This window comes from Dermacentor variabilis, chromosome 11, assembly GCF_050947875.1.
Source record: "Dermacentor variabilis isolate Ectoservices chromosome 11, ASM5094787v1, whole genome shotgun sequence".
NCBI lineage: Eukaryota > Metazoa > Arthropoda > Arachnida > Ixodida > Ixodidae > Dermacentor > Dermacentor variabilis.
In genome coordinates this window covers 47,127,426-47,153,001 of record NC_134578.1, presented here as the reverse complement: position 1 = coordinate 47,153,001, position 25,576 = coordinate 47,127,426, and the positions used below count along the sequence as shown (strand labels likewise).

Below are 25,576 nucleotides of genomic sequence, written 5' to 3'. Positions count from 1 at the left end.
AGGCCTGAAGCCTTTACAGAAAGGAGCGGTATGTACATAATAACAAAAAAAGTACATGCGGTGCCATACAGTTTACTATAGCTTTTTTTTTGTTCACAGCTCATTTGAACCTTGCATTGTCCGAAATAGGGGCGATGGGAGCAGGCAGATGGTTGAAATCAAGACTTGTCTTTTGCATAAAGGAATTCTGGCACAATTTTTGTTCGACAATACGGCACACCAACGTTTCGGCTGTGATCGAAACGTGTCGTGTCCGTGCCGATCACGACGCTCCGAGACACCGAGTTCTTTGATTCGTTCCGCTTGCTCAGGCGCACGTTTCGTTGTCGCGCCGAACGCTGCGCTGGTCGACGCTCACCGCGTGATTGTTGGGTGCAAAATTTGATGCGGGGCACCTCGTAAGTGATCGCTGCGCCATAGCGCATTGTCTTGCACCCCTTGGCGGATCGACGGGAACGCTGTCACGTTCCACTCTCGAAGGCGTAGCTTAAGCGTCCTCCAATTTTTTGTGCTGTTTTTCGGTTAGCCCGCGTTAGAACATCGCGGATGTGTCTCACCTGCAACTGATACTGCAACTGATACTGTTCTCGCTGCCATGAGAGTATGTATCTGCTTCAAAATGCAGGAAGAAGAGGCTCCCGGTTCGCCTTACCTGGCCTCCTTGTCCAAGTTTCTGCACCTGAAGCAGCCGGCTATTTTTCCACAAGTTGAGAGCTTCGCACGCTCTGTGCTCGACGTGCGTCGCACCATCTCCGACGAACCGGAGGAAGTGCTGGACGCCTTGTGCACTCAAAGCAAGCGAGCATACTGCTGGCTCCTGGCTTACCAGGTCACCCTGAATCGATCGATTGCCCCCTTACGGCGTTGAAGTTGTCCAGGTGCAGCCGGGATCCTACACCCTGCGCCACCTCGGCGGCACATTTCCCAAGCAGGCAACTGCAGAGTCAATCCGCGAGAAAGCGCGAGGAATGTCCATAGAGCATGAACGTAAGTATTGTGTCGTGGATTTCTAACTAAGTCCTTAAAACGTTACATCTAACAGAAAGGCTTCATACATCCAACGTATATGTTTGAATCTGTGGGGAGCGAAGCCTTAACAGCACTTGATGGTGTTTATTTTTACTGTACGCAACGTGCAACCTTGTGAAATGATTTCTGACACACCTCGAAAGTCGCGAATTGAATTTTATGATGCAATGTTTGGCACATTGCAAACTTTTTCATACCTGGGTGGTTTAGTGCCTAAATCGGGATCATGCACACTGAGGTGTGTAGGCATGGAAGTCACCGCCACTAAGCCCCGTATTCTAGAAAGCTCCTCCACTCAGCATTCCACCTTGACTTAATAATGATAACGGTGATTTATTGGCATCCTCGTTTAAACGGTATTAGCTCAAGCACACAACGTGGTGGCGTCGCCTGCTTGAGCTAACCAGATAGGTTGTAAATGTTTATCCGTATAGCGTTCTGCTTACTGCTATGGTGTACTGGAATGAATTGTGTAATGCGTATAGCAAAACAACGGGAGAACCTGGGACTCTTCTGCGATGACGCCACCGCACAGGCGTTGCGATCGACTGACGTGGTAGCGCTCGAAATATATGTTGTGCAGAACTTCCTTCATTTATAAACTAAAATACTCTCAAAACACAATTAAAATTATTATAATTAGCAAAAAATAAATACAAATTGTTCGTATTCATCAGTTATGCTGTCTAAGCTTGCAAGTTTCCGACCACAGATCATGCAGTGATCCTGATCGTGTGCTCAGCGTTTCGGTTGCAGAAGACAAACGCTCTTCTGCTGGTTCCGTTGGGTAAGAACGCAGGTGTTTTGTTATCAAAGTTATGAAAGTCCACGACAACCATAACTGCTGATCCCGGAGGACCCATGTTGGCCTCATTATAGCTCCGCCTGCCAGCAATAACTTCAGGTTGTAGCGAGTGATGACGCTGCAGTAGACCGGAGTGCTTCGGTACCCAGGCTATCACTGCGAAAAGAGCCATGTTTTCGCCCCAGGGAGACAGACTGAACTATTCTAGTGCACCGTGCTACTGCTAGCTAGTCTTTCTTTCTTTATTGAAATCTCTAAATCTACCTATGCCTGGATTTATCGATCTCCTTCCTTTTTTTTCTGACAATACTCTAAACATTGCTTGCTTATCTCGACTGCTGGCCAGTTAATGCTTCCCTCCGCTTTAAATTCCAGCGCTTCTGGAAGGTGGACATTACCTAAAGGTCTCCTTGGGCGAGTACCTTCGCGCTAAATTAGGACACGCTGAGTTGTCTCCCGATGTTAAAGCGATTCGCATTTTTTGGGTAGTTCAGGCTCTTCACGGGGCTAGCTGCTTCTATATGGACCTATCTATCGACCTGTCTCTAATCGTTTTCCCACAAGCCTGGGTCTCTGGGTAGTTTATGGCCAAATGCGTAGCGCGTCGAGCAGCCGTACTGAGGGAACCGGGTAGAACCAACTGTCGGACCCACTGGGGTCACTGGGTGTGTGGCACTGTGTACCGAAGAGTTCGTCAACGAATCTCTTTGGCGCCGACGCGAATCGCAGAATACGCGGTACGAGGTATGTACCACGCTTGAATGCATCTGTAACTCCGTCTTGGAGCACTGTGTTGGTGCCATTCGGTTTTGTGCTGCTCTTCAATGAACCTCTTTGATGCCAGCTTGGGTCACAGGCAATGTGCCAGTAGGTGTGTGTCGCTCTTCATTGAACGCCATAAGTTTCAGGCATGAAGGGTAGACTAATCCGTGTGTGTATCCTATAACTGCCCTGTTGGTTAACAATCGCAGCACCACCCGCCGTGATAGCGTAGTGGCTTTTGCATTGCGCGTCTAAGTCCGAGGGCGCGCGATCAAATTGAGGCCAGTGAGCGCGAAATGCAAAAAACTCCCGTGTACCGTGTAGTGAGTGCGCGCTGAAGAACCTATTTGGTCAAAACTACTTCGGAACCCCCGTACAACGTCGTGCCTAATAATGTTATCGTGATTTTGTCCCGTAAAAGTGTACAGTCAAATTTTTTGATCGCAGCGTTAATGTTCCTTTCGCGAGTTTTCTAGAAAGCTTTACGCAGGTGGCGACGCCTAGCGCATGACAATAGTGATAATAGCGCGTGGTGCGTTGTTGAAAGATGCATATATTCCTACATAAATTACGAGAGAGAACTTTGACGCTGGCGTTTGCGGGAGCGGTAAGTATGGCGGTCAATCGAGCGTTGCAATTATAGTTATTGGAATCGTGTACTGACAGCTCACGGCTACCGTTTAAAGACGTTCAATCATTACATTATATCGGTACTTATACCGGAGGAATCGGTCGGTATAACGAAGAAACTTGAGAAAAAAAGCTGAGAGATCTCACGCACGGTTGGAATCGATGTTATGCGAAGCAGTGTGCTGGGAGCCTACCCAAGAGAACGAAAGGACCATGAGATCTCCAAGACGTAGGCGGCTATTTCATGACCAACATAACATGCCTGTCGTGACATTTATGGCAAGACCCATCATCTATGTTCATCATACACTACTATGCCAGCTGTGGTACATACCAAGTTAACAAAACGAACATGACAGCACCACGACGTAGGCGGCTGTTTCATGACCTACATGACACACATGTCATGATAATCATGAAATGCTTGGCATTTAAACGTCAAGGCTCGCACAACGAGCAATGGAACGAAACCTCAAGAGACACGAAGACCGGGTCATGGATTGGAAAGCAAACAGGAGTAGCCCAGCTTCAACTTCACCTTTAGAAAATTTGCATGCGTAGTATAGTGTCGGATCGCACATGAGAAAGGTAATTGGAGATCAATGGGAGAAGCCTTCACCTCAGCAGTGGAGATATAAAGTGTCAGTTTCGCCTGAAAAGCGAAGCGTGGATTGCGATAGCAGATTAGTAGGCAACTATACGAAATAAGGGCACTAGTTTTATTGCATGGCCGTATACACTCCCAATGATTAGGTTAGTTTGGCGTCACGCGCGCACAAACAAACATGAATACATCTCATACGATGACCACGTACACTCTGTGACAAGACGCTGAAGTGAGGAAGCGCCGCGGCATCTGCGAGCAAAGTGACATTCGTGCTGTCTATCGCTTCAACGCAAAGTGAGTGCCGAAAACACACAACACGCACAAAGCTATGAGCCGCTGACTCATTTAGACTCCACCCACAACGCAGATGGCTCTCAAGATGCGGTCACGCGACCGCGCACAACTGCCACATGCGCAATTGTAGCCGGAGTAGAACGCCTCCTCCTCTCTCTCGTTGAAACGAAAGGAAGCACCTTCGTCCTTCCTCTCGCTTGAACGTGAACCAAGCGGTGAGAACAAAGCGCACACGAAGCTATCAGCAGTCCGCGCACTTAGTCCCCATCGGAGGTCGCTTTCAAGACGGGGCCCGCGTGGCAGCGCTAGACGCAGCCACCACCAGTGTAGAACCTGCGCCCCCCCCCCCCCCCCCCGGTGCCTTGCGCACGACGGAATCGATCCACCATCGTCGGCTCACCGTCGCACATAGAGACTACGGCGCATGGCTACGATATTATCGTCCTTGAACTTTATGCGGAACATCACGGCGACGCCGATGGTGACGGCACCGGCAGAAAGGCGCCTAGAGTGCTCATATAATTGCTATCGTAATGATAGGCTGAGGATGATGACATAGGTTAAAAAGGCAGTAACAGAGGACCTTCTCTACCGACAGTGTCACTTCCGGTCATACGTCCGTACCGTGGCGCTACTCTTAGCGTACATGGAAAGCGCTTGCACAACCCACTATGCGCTTCCTTGCAGAGTTTATCCTGGAGCGAGAATGTCTGGTCACGTGGATGTTGCGAGTGCATTGCTGCATTCGGCGGCTGCACCTTGACCTGACTGCAGTGGCAGAGTCGCCTGGTGAGTTCTGCCGACGGTTTCGACTGCGCGAATGCTACAGAGTCATCGAACTTGGTGCCAGTGGAAGAGCGTCGCCCAAAGGCCGCTTCTTTTTCCCCTTCCTTGGTCACGTTTTCCACCTCACCGAGCTGTCGCTCTTCGGGCTGCACCTGCTCCACCCGGAGGACAACTTCCGCCTCGCCGCTCTCGTCGCATCTAATGTGTTGCTCAGGAAGCTCTCCTTGAGGCGGTGCCACATAGCCGACAGGTAACACAGTTTATTCCTTGGTGTAGTGTATGTTAATACGTGCAGGACCTTTGCGCTTGGGTATAGTCGCTCCGATGAAGTTACCACTGAGAAGCGACAACTGCTAGCACCAGAAACACGTACTCGTTATAAGCATTAAAAATACAGGAGAAAAGGGTAAACAATAAGATTTAGTAAATGTTCGATGAATTCGCATCGTTAGGAACGACAGAACATCCAAATAAATCAGGTGTCTCAATCATGTCATTTTGTCACGGCAAATGTTTTCTGCCGGAGGCACAACTGCCCTTGTCGTAACGAGAGTTCAGGCAGACATCGCGTTCGCTACGTCAGAATCTAATTCTTGGGAGAGCAGTGCTTCAAACCAGATAATAAAATTTGTTTTCGCGATGACGTAAAAACGACTGTAACAGCTTTACAGGCCGAGATAAGAGACTATTTGGGAGGGAATGATTTCTGTTAGCCTTTTGGGAAATCTTACCTATAGCCCAGCTTTGTTTATGAAGCAAAACGGAGTAAATTTTTACGAACTTCCCTTGGGCATGAAGGATGCAAAAAAGTGCTGCATTTTCTTGCATGTACAGCAACACGCAATATTATCGTATTAACAGTGTAGATATTAAAATATCTCAACGGCATCTAAATAGTTCAAGATAAAGCCATTACTCCTTTATGACTTCGTGCAGATGCCGATACTAAGCTTATGTGCATAACGTGACAAGGTATATATATATATATATATATATATATATATATATATATAATATCTTCACATAAGTGCATTGGCTTAAAACTGCCTTACAACTTCCTTATAACTTGACGTTGTTAGGCACAAGTAGCTACACACCAATACTTTTGTCTCCTGCCTGTGCATAGCTATTTATTTCTGCACTGATACTCCAGTATACCCAACCTTAGCCAGCTTGACGTAAAATATATTGAAGTAGACGCAGTAGTCCTGGCTGATGCAAGAATAATCTATGTTTAGGTTGGCTCGCCAGGTGAATGAAAGTGGACCAACGTCTCAACGTTTGCATTCTTTCCACTTTCAGCAACTTGGCCGGACTGATCGATGCGGCTATGGGTCTACCTTTCCTAGAATATTTCTCGCTTTCTCTGTGCAACGCTGGATTACGGTTCAAACGAAGCCAACAGCTGGCGCTGCTGCTGGCAAGCGCTGGCTGTAAGCGTCTAAGACGAGTTCAACTCCGAGTTGCCTGCGACCTGAAGCCAATCTTGGAGCACTTAAGTGAAAACAAAAACCTCGTTGAAGTTAAGATCAGTCAGGAGCTCGCCGCTCCTTCCGAGCTCATGAAGCTCTGCGACCTAGCCGAAGTCAACACTTCTCTGAGGCGCCTTGTTCTTTCTGTGGACCTGGAGTCAGCCCTTCCCAGCCGCTACTACCAATTCATACTGGCCAAGTTCATAGAAAACGCGAAAATGGGGTTTCTAATGCTGGAAAATTCTTTCTTCACGACACGAGGTGCTAAAGCAATTGCAGGAGGTCTGAAGAAAAATGGCATTCAGGAACGAGCGTGCCCCCCTTTCGAAGAACTTCCTGCTATGAAAGACAAGTCTGAATCACGGTTCCTAAAGGCGCTCTACCTCAGAAGTTACAACTTTACTTGCGAGCACCTGAGTATTCTTGTGGAAGCACTAAATGCCAACGACACCCTCGAAGTGCTTGATGTGGGACATGTTCGGTCTTCGCCATCCGTCAGTCACGCAGACGTGACGCAGAAAATCATCGATGACGCCATCTGGCAGCATCAGCGGAAAACTATTTTCCAGAAAAACTGCTCTGCGCCTATTGTACGTGTCAACAAAGTGCACTATGCGGAAGAAATCCCGCTTCTGATCTCCGCTATTCGCAAGGACGTAACATTCCGCAAGTTGAATCTCGCATTTTGCGATGTTCCCAGAGATTCCTTAGAAACTGGCTCCCTCCAATTCAGCTACTTTTTCGCCGTGCTACCGTTTTTTCGAGCATCGGACGCGCTCCAGTCATTGGAGATAGACGTGCGTTTGCCCGGGATCCGTACCCACAGCTTTCTGGGACTGTCTCTGCTCGCTGCCACCAGCAAAACCCTGACTGAACTGAGCATCAGTTTAGCGGACACGTGCTGCGAATTCACCTCCGTCCTACTATTCCAAGGTCTCGCCTCGAACGTTTCCATTCGCTCTCTCACGATGAGCGGCTGGGGACTGAAGCATCCAGCGTTAGTCTGGTTCTGGTATTTCAGCCGCATGAACCAGACCCTCCAGAAGCTCCACATTCACGTTACCAGTGCGCAAAGCGAAGAAAGCGAAAGCCTTCTAGAATGCCTGCCGAGTATTATCAAAGAATGTCGCTGGATCGTAGACTTCAGACTAACGCAGGGAATACTGAAAGAGCCAATCGTCATTCCCGAAGTGCTCGCTCTTGTCAGGAAGAACCAGAAACTGGAACCTGTAGCAGTTGTACAGACCATAACGGCTGCCACGGCACCCCGCCGAGTCATGCGCGCTTTTGAAGAGAAGCTAACGGTAGACCTAGGTGTTAGACTCCGTCGTTCGTTGGACATGTCAGGATTCAAGGAGGCCCTTGTGGAACGGACAAACTGGTACACGGAGAAGATTGACAAAGCGATAAAGTTCACCAAGGGCTTGATTTCTCGCACTTTGGGCCACCGTGCGAAAGTTCAACGCCGAGACAGCGCATTGGGGCCCAATTTGGAGGGAAAGGGCAGGCGCTCGCTTGGGGAACTGGACGAAGTCACTCAAGAACGGATTTTTAAAAGCCTCAAAATTCCCGAGGCTTCTGCATGGCATTGCTCAGATATCAATGCCGCTGAATACGAAATGCGTCTCTCCGAGGTGAGCCATGCCGTCAGGACCATTTACGACGAAGAGCACCAATATTATGCATCCGCCTGCAACAAACTGCAAGAATTGATTAGAGGTTTGTGCACATAATGTCGCTTTGAAAGCCCCGTCGGCTTCCTTGTTGGGTCCATCAGCGACGACTGATAATAATGTGTCTTTTGTTTCGTATTTCTGTGGATTTATCACTCGCAACGTGTCGGAGTGTAACTTCACTCTGTCGAATTTTTATCGGCCGCATCCTCCTAAATTTACATAAGCATAAGCCTATGCACAATAACACTATTTACGAAAATGTCATATGAATTCATGACGCTGCAGTAATGCATCAAAGAACATCCTATCGCCGCCCATTTACTATTTTAAGAACGAAACTCTGTTTACATGCCCGACGGTTTTTCATAGCGTAGCAGCGCTGTGTTGTATGCTAAGCTGCGAAGATTTTAACTGTTTTTATGAAACGGTCAAGTCAGTGTTTACCACTGTAAATCACTTTAAAGAATTAGCTTGCTTTTGTGGTGCATTTATGAGATCGTGTATGCGTGTAACTGTGTTTACAAATCACATTGACCATCGACTTGACGCCAACCTTGTTGTGAGAAGTGAATTGAGAATGTGTTGTGGCGCTTTTGGTACGCCAACTTCTTGGCATTCAATCCGTCTATGCCATATGCTGTTGGGCCTGAGTAGAAATAAAAGCCAAGGAAGACTCCTTGTTTGTCATCTACATTGACACGTGTACATGTTTATCTTTATCGGGTGACCACGTTTCACTGCCTAACAGATGTTATCGCACAGCGCAGGACGCGCCTGTATGTGTAGGAAGTTTCTGGAATGTTATCGATGGTTATATCCACTGTCTGTCACCGAACCTTGTGTAATCTGATTGCATGTACGCGCGACGCGGATGGTGTAGAACTTTGCGGAAGACACGCGGGACCCAGCGATTTCTCTGGAACATTCGACCACTGATGTATAAAAGCCAACGCGCTTAACCCGCTGATGAGATTTTTGACGATCGCCGACTGTGTTCGCCACTATCGCTGTACTTTAAGTGTAGCCTGGTTTTGTGGGCACAGGTTCGCCCAATAAAAGTTAGTTTTGTCTTTCACATTATTGCTGCTGTGTTCTTTAACGTCACTATTACGTGACAATATGCACAATTAAAGGGGCATCACAGGAAACGTTAAGCTGGTTCAGTAGATTACACTTCTTGAGCATCAAGCAGGTCGGCTGAAATGGGGTGGAAGGTTTGCTAAGCCAGAAACGGGGCATGCGTAAGGACTAGCGGCGACGCCTGTTTCACATTTACGCACTGCACTCACTAATTTCGCGAATTTCAAGAAATTTCACAGTATGAGATTCCATTGCTTTTGAATATAAGCGAAACCGCCGTTTGGAGCTTTTAAAAATGTTTTGCACACTCAGCGACGTATCCGCGAAAATACCTTAAAAACTGACTGTACAGAACTTACATCATCGCCGCTGTAATTTTTGCACAATATTCTCGAAAGGAGATAGTCAATTAAGTGGCGACTATTTCACCCATTTTTTTGAAGAGTACAGATTGGGTTTTGAAGGAATGTTCATGTTGAAGTTGATACACGCTTAAACATTCCAGAGAGTTCCTTTACTAAAAACACTAGCTTAAACACTAGCATAATGGCAGTCGGTGGACTTTGGCACTACGTACGATGATTTATAAGCAAACGTATTCTGACCTTGCAGGCCCCCATGTTTTCACTACAGTGTATTAGAGTGAATGCTCAACCAAGATTGGTTCGCAATAATGTGAAGACATGAAATGAATAATAATGGCCACACAAGAAATGTCTCATAATCGAGGCTCGTTGGACAAGTTGGTGCATGGAAGTGCGTGCGGAATGCTAGCAAACTGGGAGGAATCGGACCTGAAACATTCATGTTACCTTTGTTATTTCCATCGTTATATTTTCTGGTCTACTTTCATTTGCTGGCATTCCTCACCTACAATATGCCTCTGGAGCCAACGTTTTGACCAAAACAACTTTTTTTCTGGGCAACTACTTTTCTTGGCCGCGTTCCTTTAGCTTGTGCTCCTCCGCTGCCAAAGGGAGAGGAGAAAAAGCAGGAACATAGAGTGGGCGCCGGAAGTAGAAATGTAAAAAAAAAATAACTCAGTACCGTTCCACTACCGTACCGGCGAAGCTGTTTGTGGGCCCTTAATCGTGAACTGCACCTCCGCCACCGGTCGGCCCGGTATTGTACTATCTTCAGGATCGGTCCACGTATGGGGAGTGATTAACGCCTGTGTCAACTCCGCTGCAGGTCGGCCCTGCATTTCACTATCTTCGGGATTTTTTTTTCTACACGTGGACACGACAGTAGAGAAAGATTTTTTTACAGCTTCGCTCTGAAAAATCCCCGCCCCCTCTAGTCCATGAAGATGGCCGAACAGCTAAGCTGTCTTAGTTACACCTAGTGTTACACCATGCAAGTCAAACTTAGCAAGCAGTCTATGTGGTAAATGTTTGGCTTCACCGCTTTCAGCTCATTTTGACTTTCGCGTGCTTCGCGGGGTGAGCATGCTTTAGGAGGGCTTTTTTTTGCGGTTCTCAGGACGATACGTGCAAATTGTGCCAGGAAGGACCAGCAAAACTCGAACACATGCTGTGGGAGTGCAATGTAGTCATAGGAGGGATGGTAGTTACTCCGGAGAACCTGTCATCGAAGTGGGCCGCCGCTCTGCGCAGCTCAAACCTTGGAATCCAGACTTTGGCAGTCCAGCAAGCCCGTGAGGCGGCGTTGAGGCAGGGCCTTGACGTTCCACCGGGGGAGACCTGAGCCTGGGCCGCGTTAAACCTTGCCGGACGTACAAGAAAGTTGTATCCATCCATCCATCCATCCATCCATCCATCCATTCTCCCAGTGTCTTTCTTTTTGCGCGTGAGGTTTGTTTGGGCGGTGATTTATATGGCGTAGCTCAGAGTCGACATGCCAGCGCTGCCAATGTGTTTCAGCGTCTCGGGCACGCACTTTCCATACCTCTGGCGCATAGCTCACGGTCGGCCCTACGACGACGAAGCCGTTCACGAGCCAACTCTCGCTGACGCTCGCGGCAGGCAGCTTGTTCCTCAGGAGTACGCATTCCTCGTTTTCCCATAGTTGCAGCTGGGATGGAGTGTGCGGAACCACTAATCCACAGCTCCGTATATTGGACACAAGGCCCACCACTGGAGATGCAGGCGCTGCAATCGTTTTGACGATTGGTTGGATTAGTTTGACGATCGACGTGGCCGCCGACGCTTCTTGCTGGCACAAGAAGTGCTGGCAGCCACGTCCTCTTAGTATCCCGTTACAATCGCTGGGCACTGTTCGTTGGCCGCAAACCGCCAGCATAACATTTGTTTCTTTCACGGCAGGGTGGAATATGTCGTCCATAAATTTGATGACGATCTTGCTCGATCGCCGAAAAGACACAGTGGGACAACCGCATAAGATTCGCATATAAGATAGCACTCTCATAGAGGGAAAGGGGTCACTCCAACCACTTTCTCCCTGTTGAGCTCTTTTCCTCTCCCGCTAGGTCAAGTGGCCCCTTGTAGCGAAGTCTGACAACGACCGCACAGGGTCCGCATAAACAGCTTGGCTGTTAGAACGACGGGAGAGGGGTATCCAGTCGTCAATAGCAAGGGATCCTAGTAATGCTATCGTATCGAAGTTGCCCTCGTGTAGCTTGCGGACATAGCTACTTCAGCTCTTTTTTTCTCCGGGTTTGGCCTTGGTGTGTTACCGAACAGGTTGAGCGGGGCGGGTGTGTGTATGTGCGGGGGGGGAGGTGATCTCACACAGCCGAGGCACAGAGGGGCGAAAAAGAACAGAGCCATGGGGCTTGCCTGGAGGAGTTCATAGAGAAAGCGCATGCGTGAAACCATTTCGTTAAGTTACAAATGGTGTTTGTGTCCACCTAAATCTATTTGTGAACATATCTATTGAGGAATTTAGGTTGATCGCGTCTTTGCAATGGCTGTAGGCACGTTGTACGTCGAACGTTATGCTTCGAACTTCTCATTATACACGCGTGTACTTGCAATTTTACGTAAACCACGTGAGCAACAGTGTCTCAACAGTGTCTCACACAGCAACACCGAATCACACTGAGCTCCGCGTATGTCTTTAGAACCTCTTCGGCACCAGCATATTCGCAGCCTTCAACATTTACTAAGCGTGACTGAGATAGCCTATAACTCTATAGCATACAGCTTCGTGCCTCATAGTCAGATCGTGGTTTTAGCCCGTAAAACCACATAATTTAATTTTAATTGAGCTTCCTACCAAATTGCCTAGAAAATTCTGGCGCATGGTCTTGCTGTCTTTAAATGTCAGAAATTCGCCTCCGGCATGGAGCTCATCTTCATAGTTTTCTTTCGCATGTACAAGTAAAATTATTCTAATAACTGTGTTCCAACACTTAGCAAGAAATGATGACAGCTGGAGACTTCTGTAGGCTGTTGCAACTTGCATTCGTCTGGTAAAAATACTGCGCTTGGTAAAAATGAGCTTACAATGTTGCAATGTTGATAGATATTCCGTTACAACATAGCAGGCAACTTGTTTCACTGCCCGCATTCGTGACAAGGAAATAGTTCATCACGTGGAGAGAAAGGAATTGGCTCTGCGTGATAGCAAATCATTTCTTCTTAAATCTGCGAGGCGGGAGAATTTTCACGAAAGGTAAAGTTCAAATAGCCATTTACCCGTGCATAACAAGAAGCTACAAAGCAAAGGCGTAGGGGTTTCTCAACAAGGTTCGCTGCTGAAGAAAATTTCGTCGTAGTCTGAGGATTGGACACGTGGCCGACACATTTCCGAGTGGTCGCTCTACCAACTGAGCGAACCAGGAGAGTAAAAGCTCGTTTGTAGCTCGACCTTATCAATGCGCTAGACGCGTCGGAGTGCGTGGCCACGTCCGGTTACGTTGGCTGGCCAGTGTGGTTAACCATGGGTCGACGCTGTTTTCGCCAACGTGACGTAACGAGTGAGCGCGCTCACGCTACGTGGGACTATATTTAGCCCTTAGCATATCGAAATCAGAGGGCGAGATAATAGACAAGTCGAATAGGCCTAATCAGTTCTGCGGAAACTCTCTAAGTGGAGGAAGTTTCTGTTTCAGTTATACTTAAAGTAACTAGACGTCGCATTAAATCGTGTGCTTTATGCCGTAAATTATGAATTGTTTTATAGAAAAGCGTCGCTGGTTTCTTGATTACTGACAACCGGGCAACTTGGCTGATACGTTTCCACGACGAGCGACCACAGAGCATCGCTTACACACGTTACCCGAACATGGTGCGTGGTATGCAAGCATTGCAAAGGTGAACAAACACGGAATTTTACCCGAACTTACTTCCACAGCTTATAGATGTAAAACGTACGTTCGATATTCCACAGAAAGCGTCGCAGATAGGGAACAACTGCACTGAGAAACACAAGTCGTGATACTAATACGACTGCATTAACTGCGTGGCTTCCTCAGCGTTGCGTGCCAAATACTATGCGAGTGGGATCGACATCGGAGCTATTAGTAGAAGACGAGGACGAACCACACGAGAGCCCGTGGCTTGGTACTCTTGTATTGATCAATACTTTATCTCATGTATTCAGTTTATTTTTCATCTTGGATTATATATTTATTTCATTTTTTGTGTTATGTATTTATTGACCGATTTATTTTATTTATTGAATCATATTACTACCCGATTCGTGGCCTATCCCCCATAGTGGGGTTGTGCTATTAATTGAGGCTTCATCATCATCATCATCATCATCATCATCATCATCATTGTGCGTGGCTGGCAGGACTGGGGCCTGTTGGCTTGCACTGCGGGACCGTGCCTTTCCCACATCGGCGCCCAACGTGGGGATCGAACCCACGAACCTGAGCCGTTCTCCCAGTATGAAGCGGAATATAGATAAAACAAACTATTGCCAACGGCTCGGAATAGGGGCCTTTTGTAAGTAAAGTTGGTGTCTTTCTCACCCGCTTAAACAAGCACGCTGTTACAGAGGCTACAATGAGAACGCTTTCGGGACCAGCGTTAGGTAATAATTAAAATTGTCCATAATTCTTTACCCCAGCTTGCGGTTACTGAGTTAAGGATTGCCGTTTTTTTTCAATGCAGACTACTTCACGACTGTTCAATGTATTATGTTGCCGATAGGTATGTATATAATTCCGTGATATAGGCCATGTGTACTTTAATAAACCTTTTCAGCCAGTACCCTACTGCAGGTATATGTTTTCTTAATAGATGCCTGGAAACATTTCGGTTCTCGAAGAGTCAAAGGCTACCCTCTGCTGTGACTGGCAATAAAAACAAACGCCCTGAGAAAAACAAAACGATAGCCATACAAATCACTCGAGGACGTGTTCGACCAAATAGTTCGTATGTCGTGACACACAGCCAACAAGTTCACAGGCCAAAATTACAAGAGAAAATGCAAGACTACTGTTGTCCGTGTAAAAAAAAAAATGGCAAGGCATCCGTTTGTTGAAGATGTGTGGGCGATGTTAATGCGATTGACAAGCTGCGTTATGGTGAGCGTGTAATTGATATTTTTTACATGCGATGACGATTAATATGATTAGCGGCCCATGCCAAGTTGCATTTATCCTGTAAAACAAGTTGGCGACAAAGAGGGAGAGAGGGAAGCTCTTTATTAGAAAACAGATTTTTTGCCGGGGTGTATACAAGAGGTTTATTGAAGAGGGGAACCGGTCCTGGTGCCCAGGCACATACCCAGTGATGCAAGTTGGCGTGAAGATGTTCGACAAAGAGCGGCACACAGCCAACGGCACACACCTCGTTACCCATGTTGGCACGAAGTTCATTGAAGAGGGGCGCATACCCAGCGTCACATACCCAGTGATCCTGGTTGGTCTGACGGTCAGTTTCTGGCTCGTTTCCCTCAGCACAGCAGCTGGATGCTCTGTTTATTATACCGTAGAGCACCTAGTGACACAAGTTGTTCTGAAAGAGGATAGCCGAGGTTGAACGGATGACACAGAGACGTACAAACCGCAAACTTGAAGTTCTCATAGAATTCGAATCAAAATATAAAAAGAAAAACGTAGCGATGACTACCATGCGCCATACACAGTGTGATACAAGAGCCTGTGGCGAATGAACCATACAGGAATACATTACTGGAATCGTGGGCTTTGAGAAGCCGCAAGTGTCGCAAACTTCAATGCTCATATCTGGATAGATATCAATAATGTAATTATTGTACATTAATTTACACTTTCCTGATTAACTAATTGTCTCTAATAAGTTTTCGAGGTGCACGCTGCCTCATAAAATGCCCATATTTGTATTGTCTCGGTTGGTGACTACCCACCCAAGAGTTTCTACAACGACAATGGTCTTCAAGCGAGTACCTCCAGTTTTGTTCACAGCTTTAGGCCACCTTCTGAATATTCACTGCAAGTAGAAGAGGTATACATTCTTCAGCGGATTCTTCACATGAACGAATTGGACTTAGCATATATGCGTAATCTTTGTTTCTGCTTAACCTTGACCCCCGGCGGGGCTCAGTGGCTGAGGCATTATTGAGGTAAAAGGAGGGCGCGGTTTCAACTACCACAACCACATTCCGATGGTGGTAGGACGCAAAATATGTATAGTATCCATGTGGTTGTAATTTCTTTGTGTGCGTGCTGTAGTATATGTGCGATCCTTATTTAGATATGTTATCGCATTCTATCATTTGATTAAGGAATGGGGGTGGCAAGTGGCTTGGAAAAGTGGTATACCAATTTTGGCACCAATAAATATAAAAAAATATTTCATTTCACTAGGAATACATTCTCCAAATGGCATGGGGAAATGTGAGCTAGAAGGGCTTTAAAAGTGGTGCCGAAAATACCAGCTGCGTAAGTCAACTCGGCTACATAACAGTTTGACGCATCTCGTTTTTCAGATGAGCTGAAAATTCGCAAAAAGTATTTCTTTTATTTTACAAATAAGTATATGGCCTCACAACCGATTTTAAGTTATTAGAATTTTGAATGTTCACCGGAAACGGCATTGTTGACCAATGGCGGCAGCACGCTTGTTTGCACATGAGCAATCCTGTACATCATAGTTTGAATTCCCAAACTTTTGTATATACTAACAGCGTTGTCGCGTTCACATGTTTCACTCAGAAGACATGGATGCCTTGTTTTTCATCAAAATTGAAGAAATAGGGCAGATTCTGTAGAAATCATTGTGCTAATCTACGTCAACAACGTGGTCAACACACACCTCCAAGGGCGGGCCCAATAAATATCACTGGTGCCTAGCTCAGCTACTCAAAAGCAGTAAAAAGAAAAAAAAAGAGTTACAGTAACTGACAAGAAGGATTTTGCAAAGGAATCTCGATTAAGTTATGCTGCAAGTTGTCCCATGTGCATTTTAAGCTCGGTTGGTCACAAATGAACAACTAAACGCGATTTCTGGAAAGCTCTTCTCGCGATTACATAAGAGATGTTACCTCCATAAATAAAAAGAACTTTGCTGTGAGATATTGTTTAATTATTGTAATTTGGGTAATGTACCTACTGAACTCAGGCAATTCTTATCTCAATACTACGTTTGAATAAACACTTTTTTCTTTGCAAATTGCGATCACAATAGTATGTCAATGTCGAAAAACCTATTTTGGTGCGCATTTCAATGCGAACTTTATTATTCAATGGAAAGCACCTATTGCGAACAATATTTGACATAAGTTTGAGCGTTTTAATTGCATTATTTAGCTTTTATATGTTCCTTGAACAAAGTACAAAGACAAGCTGTTGTCAAAATTTATAATTCCAACATTTCTCAATATCTTAAAGTAAAGCTTGGCATAGACAACGCGCGAAAACTTTAATAATCTTTACTCAGACGAAGTTGAGAAAATTGCAAAAGAAACATGTTACATGTATTTCCTGCCATCTTCCCTTGAGATGTGTATAATTTTCATGAAACGTGGAACATTGTCACCTTTAATATCTTTCGTGCGTTTGCAGGTGACCAACACAGGTGAGTATATGGTACAATTTGTTAACGTGTAACTGTGTCTGTCTTAGCTCTAGGTTCAAGCAGCAACCTACGGGACAGAGAGCGTAGGCTACCATCATTTCTGCGAACGTGTGGGATGTGTACAGTGTGCAGCTGCTGACATAATATTCTCCTAACGCACGTGGTGCCAGCCCTTGCTACGAGATCAGCTTCAATAATCTCCCGCGTAAGTTGTGATCTGTGCTTTTTTAGCGTGCCATCTTTGTGCATATCTCCACAGGAAGTAAGATTTCTTGATCATTTCTTGACCTTGCATGACAGAATTGCGCGTTCTGTGGCTCATGGTGGTGTAGCCTTCTATTGGTGTGACGTTTTGTGAAGTACTGTGACGAGACCTTCTGATGCTTTCTTGTAGCTACATATTTCGTGCAACTTGCCAATAAACGAGTAGGAAATCAGCGCTCTGTTCCTTTATCTGGCCGACTCGGCTTGTTTCTTCCTTTCTATGTTGTGCTGTACCAGTTTTAGATGGCAATGCCAACGTGCCCAATCCTTACCCCTGTGAACCATTGTTCTTGCACATTTTGCCGACTGATCTCTGCAGACTCTACATACAGCACATCTGAATGGATGAGGACTACATGTAAACCGATGTATTTATGTTGGTTCACGGCATTTGTTGCAGGCATGCTATAGGTTTGATACCAAAAGCAAAAGCAAAACAGACTGACAAATGTTTTTGGACAGCTTATAGAGCGGTGAAATTAATTCTCGGAAGGTCTGTTTGTGACGTGTCGCTGTTTTTCCACACACCTGCTCTGGAAGATAACCGAAACCTTAAAAGAGCGCAACGATGTATTACGTTGCGTGGCACCACCGTCATCTACATAAATTCATTGTGTACATCTCCGTGGTATCATGTTCAGATAACAGGCCTTCAAGAAGACCTTCCTTATCTCACATGCAAACTTCACGGAGCGCCCATTCAAGCTAGAGCCGTTACTATGGACCCAGCGTTTCACCACACTATTGCTCTGGTCCTATGTTTTTTCACAAAATATGTAATTTATTGCTTTCAATAAAGCAGTTTCTAAACGCCTTCATCACCTCGTCCCGGCTTTTTCTTTTTTTTACTGTTCGTATAAGCGCGCACGCCTGGGAAACGACAATGAAGAAGACGCTGTCAGCTGTTCGCCGCTGTTCGCTTGCTTGAGAAACGCCTGAAGTTAATTATCCACTCGGAAGACAAAGTGAGTGTGATGAGTTTGTTTTCCTTTGCCCTGTACGTTTCATATAATATGCAGAAATAATTTTGTGGGCGAAATCTATCCGACTAGCTGGCTCGCAAGAATAACCTTTTGTGTGCTGGGAGGCTAGGTTGCGCCTAATGATGGCTAGATGGCTACTAGGAATTTCCGCAGTTCTCGCTTAAAACCCAAATTTATGTTTTTTATCGTTAACAAAGTTTTTTCAATTGTCTGAAGCATGTAGCTCTATTCAACTTGAGCTGCATTCACTGGAAGGCGGACGTTATTTGCATTAAAGAATTAGTATTTGTAACATAATTGTGAAACTATCGCTAATTGTTAAATTAAAATTTTCTCTGGTACCCCCGCCGCCATTGTCTAATACATTCTCTTGAATCTATTCAGAGCTACGCCTTTCATATTACTGTCAAGGAATAAGCCACTGAAAATTAGTGTCAGTCGCATTACATAATCTTTGTCCCTCCCTTCCTTAGCTCTTTGAGGATTGTGTACACAATGTTCGCCGAGGTTGTGCTGCAACAGCAAATGCATTCATATAACTAATGACATTTAAAATGTGTCACATGCATCTTAAACACTTCTCTGACTGTAATTGTGCTGCAAGTTTGAATAACTTGTTTAAATGCTTTAGTAAAACGACTGGGAATGCAGACGGTTTGGTATTTTTTCTCGGTGTGAGCGGGTTCACTTTCATTGTTTTTTTTTACAATTCTTTGCACCAGGCACAATTTTCAAGTGACTCGATAGGTGGTTTCCACGGCTGCTCGAGATGAAATAATCGATGTTTTTATATATGACGTTCCTGTATGACTTCTCGCACGGAGTTCGTATTCTCTAACTATGAGAAAACACACTAAAGGTTTTAAAAATGGTTAATCTATTTCGAAGCTGTGCAATTTTTATGATTCCGAAAATGTAGGAAACGCGGTGGAGGTAAGTTTTAAATCAACAGAATCAATTAGTGCGTGAAAAAGTTAAAATCACATGGGAAGTTAACCCTGCTTTGCTTGTGTTATATCTTCCAGCGAACATGCAACTGTCCTTCCCCTTTTCAAAACAGTCTCGCACGTCTTTTTGGCTACACTCTCGCTTTGAGCTTATTCGCCTTGCCGCACACCATTGAACTAGGGAAGCGTTTATCTAATGACGTTGTTTGAATTGTGACCACAAGAAGTGCAGACATGAATAACAGCTACGTGTGAATAGCTGAATACTTATATTGTTGAGTCCTTTTTCTTTTCACTAGAGTTTTAACTGTTGTAGAATGTTGTGCTCTGTGTTTCTTTTCATTTTTTTGTTCCGCACGCTTACTGTTTGCGAGATCCTTGCTTGTTATTTCTTCTGTTTCTTGTTGCGTTAACTACTGTTCAAGGTTGAGCTCTTCTTTCTTTTTGAAACAATTTTGCATCCCCACTCACTTAATAATTCAGCCGTGGAGCCTGTGAGCTATGTAAAGAAATATGCTAATTGGTTTTGGTAATTATTGCAACTTGAAAATTGTTGCTGGTATGTTCGTAAGTCATATTCACTTGGAACAGATTCTGGAGGTGACACCAGTTTTGAGATACGATTCCCCATAGTCTGCCGCGAAGTGTACTGGTGTTCCAGGTACTTGTGAGCTTCAGTGTAGTAACAGGCGTTTTGATTAAAATGTAAACGCAACAACAATGCATTTTTACCGCTAGTTCAAGAGATTTTACCTCAAAACTAGCAATGGTTATGAAATTTGTTCTTTGTAGATGGGCCTTGTGATATCATTGCCTCGAATCCTCAGTTGTACTATTTGCGCTTACTTATTATTGCGAACGAACCAACGAGTAATAACCGTTGGTAATATCCATGTCGTAATAGGTTATCAACATTGTAAACCATCATATCTTATTTCTTCGCTTGCAAAAGGCACAATTCAGCAGGCTTGTAACGCGCACCTCAATTAAGCTTTCGGTATTTTATATAAATGAACATCTTCGCTCCCCTCTCTCACTGATCCTGCAGTGAACGTTAATTTCTGGCTATGGAATAAAAAATAACTGACATACGTATAGATGGACGAATACAGGGCGGTAATAGGCCGTGTCTGGAACGGCGAGTGACACAGCTATGGGGCCCCAACAGCATTAGCTGGTTCGGAAGAAGCTCAGGCAACCCTCGAAACATTATTAGACAAAGCTTCTGTGAAAACCTTCTTGAATAACTGTGATTGAACAGATAAGATGGCGCCTGCAAGTACCACGTGTTGTATTCAGTCCCCAAGCGGACGGCTTTGATGAAATTACACCACTGCTTAACCCCCAAGTGTTCAGCTATGGCATTCGATTGCCCTGAACACAACAGCATTGTTGACTTACGCAGGGTCCTGCAATCTATAGAACTAAGTTCACTGGCTGCGTGGAAGCACAATACTCGGAAGAGCCGAACAGGTATGTGTCGTTCTTGCATGTCTGTGAAGCTCTGCGTTTTTCGAGTTTGGCGTCATCAAATAAAAAAGCAAAGAGCACAAAGGACTGCTTGGCGCTTGACTGAAACTTGCTTAATGCTTCTAGTAGGCGTTCGGTGCTACAATAAAAGCACACGGGGATTGTCGTTGCTGAATGCAGGAAAGAATGAGAGCCAGCTCAAGGCACAGAGCATCCGCCGTGTGCGACGACAGTCGAGGGGGCCAGGTATCGGAACCGCATCCCATCTACTTTCGACATGGAAGACCGCCTGCCGGTAAGTCTGCTGTTGACGTATAGGAATATCAGACTCACCAGCCGTCGTGTCACCAGCAATTAGATGTACGTTAAGGATCTACAAGAGGTCAACATAAATCCGGAGTCTCCCATTGCATGGCGCCCAACAACCAGATCGCGGTTACGGTACTTAAATCCCGAAAGGTATTATCATTTACTCAACAGTCATTCACGGCATTCATACAAACAATGTTGTTTTCTGTTACGGTCGGCCCATACGAAACTCATTAACAACGGTGGAAGTTGGTAATAGTCCACCTTTAACAGCATCACTTTCAACAGGGGCGAGCAAAGAGAACGCACCGTACGTCATGTGTTCTCTTTGTTCGTCTCTCTTGAAAGAGGGGATGTTGAAGATGGACCTGTATGAAGCTGACTTTCCCACGAACGAAATTATTTTCACCAGGTCGTGCCGTACGTCAGCTTTCCCACTTCCCGGCCGCGTGGTAGATTGTGGTGCATGCTTGCGAACAAGCGCGTCGGGACATTGCAGTGTCTGGCTGAGTGTCCCAAACCTTGGCGTAACAGCGCATGTGCACCAAAAAAGAGCAGGCCATATGCAACCTGCATGTTGCTTTAAAATGGCCAAGAATAAGTAAGGGCCGAAAAAGCAGTCGATTGCGTTGACATTCCTCTCCGACGCAGTCTGCCGTTTCGAGCAACAGTATCTGTAAAGTAAAATTTATAAACTTCGATACGTCTGTTAATTTAGCTTGCTGCAATGCGTTGAATTCAAATTTATTTTGTCCACGTGGAATGGGATGGCAGTGCCGCCTTATCCTCTTCGCGTCATGCTCTATACAGCTTGTCTCGCTGATCCACTACGAAGATTGTGGTTGCACAACATACAGTAACAGCCCTGTCTTTTAGCTATTAACTGTCACTGTTTCTCTCTTTTCTGGCATTGCAGTATCTTGGCCAAATAGTTGTGTTACGCACCCTGTTGTCCTTCAGTGCGCAGGAGAGATATGTAAGAGATGTGAGTGCCTTCACAGTCGAGGAAAATAAGGGAAATGCAAGGAAAATGCATAGAAATGCAATAAAGGAAAACGTAACGAAAGGAGGAAACGCAAAACGAGGGGACAGGTGTTGGAAGTGCACTTATATTTGTGCGCGTGGAGCTGCTAGTTGTGGCATCGTTTTGTCGCTTTGCGTTCCCTTCGTCCCCATCGTTATGCGTGCGCAGAAACTGTTTTCGATTATCTTCTGGGTGGGAGGACATTTCCAACCCCCACCCCAAATTGAACACACCTTCATCATCATCATCATCAGCCTGGTTACGCCCACTGCAGGGCAAAGGCCTCTCCCATACTTCTCCAACAACCCCGGTCATGTACTAATTGCGGCCATGCCGTCCCTGAAAACTTCTTAATCTCATCCGCCCACCTAACTTTCTGCCGCCCCCTGCTACGCTTCCCTTCCCTTGGGATCCAGTCCGTAACCCTTAATGACCATCGGTTATCTTCCCTCCTCATTACATGTCCTGCCCATGCCCATTTCTTTTTCTTGATTTCAACTAAGATGTCATTAACTCGCGTTTGTTCCCTCACCCAATCTGCTCTTTTCTTATCCCTTAACGTTACACCTATCATTCTTCTTTCCATAGCTCGTTGTGTCGTCCTCAATTTGAGTAGAACCCTTTTCGTAAGCCTCCAGGTTTCTGCCCCGTAGGTGAGTACTGGTAAGACACAGCTATTATATACTTTTCTCTTGAGGGATAACGGCAACCTGCTGTTCATGATTTGGGACTGCCTGCCAAACGCACTCCAGCCCATTCTTATTCTTCTGATTATTTCCGTCTCATGATCCGGATCCGCCGTCACTACCTGCCCTAAGTAGATGTATTCCCTTACCACTTCCAGTGCCTCGCTACCTATCGTAAACTACTGTTCTCTTCCGAGACTGTCAAACATTACTTTAGTTTTCTGAAGATTAATTTTTAGACCCACCCTTCTGCTCTGCCTCTCCAGGTCAGTGAGCATGCATTGCAATTGGTCCCCTGAGTTACTAAGCAAGGCAATATCATCAGCGAATCGCAAGTTACTAAGGTATTCTCCATTAACTTTTATCCCCAATTCTTCCCAATCCAGGTCTCTGAATACCTCCTGTAAACACGCTGTGAATAGCATTGGAGATATCGTATCTCCCTGCCTGACGCCTTTCTTTATTGGGATTTTGTTGCTTGCTTTATGGAGGACTACGGTGGCTGTGGAGCCGCTATAGATATCTTCCAGTATTTTTACATATGGCTCATCTACACCCTGATTCCGTAATGCCTCCATGACTGCTGAGGTTTCGACTGAATCAAACGCTTTCTCGTAATCAATGAAAGCTATATATAAGGGTTGGTTATATTCTGCACATTTCTCTATCACTTAGCCTCCTGCAAACTCGTTCGTATCCCAGTCGGTGCGTTAACAGGATAGACCCTTGCCCACTGACAGTCGTGCCCCAAATGTGGTCATGACTCATGCTCTTTTGATCACATGCTCTGGGTGTGTCCAGCCCTTAATGCCTCCCCACCCATCACAAAGGAGCAATGGGAGGGATCCATCAAGAGCAGCAATCTTCACATTCAACTCCAGGATGTCCAGAGGGTCCACGGCATTGCGGCGGGACTTCGTCTCCCAATCCCATCCTGGGCGGAAACACCAACTAGATTAGATCTCAGTTTTTCAGGACTCAAATAAAGTTCTTGTCATGTCATCTCATGCGTGGAACCTACTATGTTGAACACCTTATATCTGCCCAATTTGTTTCTTCACTTTTAATTTTCTTCTGAGCTTAAATGACGGTGAAATAATTCGCTCTGGTTGGTTAGCTATGAACAAAACTATAAAGGAACTTACAGCATTCGAGATCCCACACACACGCAAAAAAAAGCTGTGTGCGATGATGAAGCAAAAGAAATGGGAGAGAAAAAATGACGCATTCTAGAGAATGAACTAATACGTCAAATAATACTGTACTTATTATATAGGAAAGTGCAGATTCCGTGTGTACTTGGAAAGTCGCTGCTTTATATTCTATTAGTCCAATTTTTCCTTTTTTATCATAGGTTCCCCGAGTTTGGAAGGCGGGATTCCACACTTCTACATGTAAGTTACGCTCTTTCGGTGCGTCCCAAGTTTGCCGCTAGGGGCATGACATTGTCGCATTAGTACAGGAAACGCGTTCAGACTGATTTTAAAGCGTAGTCTTTTTTGCGAACCTTGCCGGACTTTACTGACCGTGGCCGCTGCTTTCCTGCTGAATAACTTACGCACAAGGTGACGCACATGTAACTATGTTAGCGTAAGCTAAGTCACCATGCACACTACCACAGCAGATGGGCGGGTGACCAGCTGTGCTCTTTCGAATGACGCTAGGAACCAACAGTACTTGAATATTCTCACTGCAACACTTAGGCGGCTTCAAGCACATAATTGCTTGCTTAAAACCTAACATTCTATGCCATTCGCTCTCTCCGTTTGCCTCACTTGCTTGGTCGGTTTCTCGCCGAGCAAAAAGGGTCGGCCCCGGAGACGGTGTAATCCGCTGTCACGTGGGCAGCGTGACTGGCATCTCTGTATCTTGCCTGCTTGCCAGGAAGTCACGTGATCGCTTTTGCCAAAATGCCCGTGTTACAAGACGTACAGTTGTGTAATATTTACTTCCCCGCTTTGACACGACCGTCTGCTTGCATGTGGGCTTAGACTGTGACCAATATAGCCCATAAACATAAACATCGCAAGTATATTACCCGTTGCCGAAAAGACAGTAGAGAAGCACGCTTTGCCTCTAGTATTATTACATTTATGTAAAGGCTTCGCGAAAGCTTCGCTTCGCAGCAAATACGACGTGCGCGTTGCCTCTGCATGCCTTCTTTAAAGCGTAGCTTTCTTTGCTAATGTTTCTGGTCTTTCTTGACCGTAATTCGGTGCTGCTGTCTGGCCGAATGGCCCATACAGACACACACAAAAAAAATATATCAAACCTTGGTCCCATAGCATAGTAACCTGAACAATTAGGACACGATCGCGAGTGCAATTTTCTATCGTTGACAACACGAACGTTACTGTGATCGCCACCTGTGTCCCATTGCTTGCCACAGTCGCGCGAAAGCACGGGGGCGTACGTCAGTTTTTTTTACGCCACAGACGCAGGAATAAAATGGGAAAATTTATAGTATTAATTGAACAGCTTCAAGAAAACTTCGCGTCAAAAATAGGATGTTGTTTTTATTTAACTGCAGGAAATATTTGAAATATTTAAAGCAGAATTCTAACCCTACAACTAAATTACACAATAAGACGGACATTACTTCCATGAGCAATGAAACGTTGCATTGCTTAATTGAAGGATTCAGTAGTTAATTTTTTACTACATAATTGGGAGACATATTGCAGTCTGCGAATTGTAGCTAGCGAGTTTCCCAAGGCATATGAACTTGGAAAGAATTCTGAAGGTTGCACCGGTTTCAAGATACGAGCCGTCAGACTTGCAGTAAAGATCCACTACTATTCATTCGACTTATTATTTT

General features: G+C 45.5%; 1 protein-coding gene and 1 long non-coding RNA gene across 2 annotated transcripts; both read left to right on the top strand.

The window, feature by feature from the left end:
* Positions 1 to 615: 615 nt before the first annotated feature.
* Positions 616 to 8,826, top strand: LOC142563084 (uncharacterized). Its single transcript, XM_075673603.1, has 3 exons — positions 616 to 987; positions 4,815 to 5,163; positions 6,216 to 8,826. Exons 1-3 carry the CDS (start codon positions 969 to 971, stop codon positions 8,116 to 8,118), a joined length of 2,271 nt encoding a protein of 756 aa, XP_075529718.1. The 5' UTR covers positions 616 to 968; the 3' UTR covers positions 8,119 to 8,826.
* A 9,398-nt stretch (positions 8,827 to 18,224) lies between these two features.
* Positions 18,225 to 21,028, top strand: LOC142564021 (uncharacterized). The gene is made up of 3 exons (XR_012824464.1): positions 18,225 to 18,304; positions 20,675 to 20,742; positions 20,920 to 21,028. It is a non-coding gene; the product is annotated as an uncharacterized LOC142564021 (long non-coding RNA).
* The last annotated feature ends 4,548 nt before the right edge of the window (positions 21,029 to 25,576 follow it).

Excerpts from the sequence above, each read along its gene's own strand:
- LOC142563084 (XM_075673603.1), top strand. Across the intron at positions 5,164-6,215 it reads CGGTGCCACATAGCCGACAG|CAACTTGGCCGGACTGATCG; the intron begins GTAACACAGTTT and ends TTCCACTTTCAG.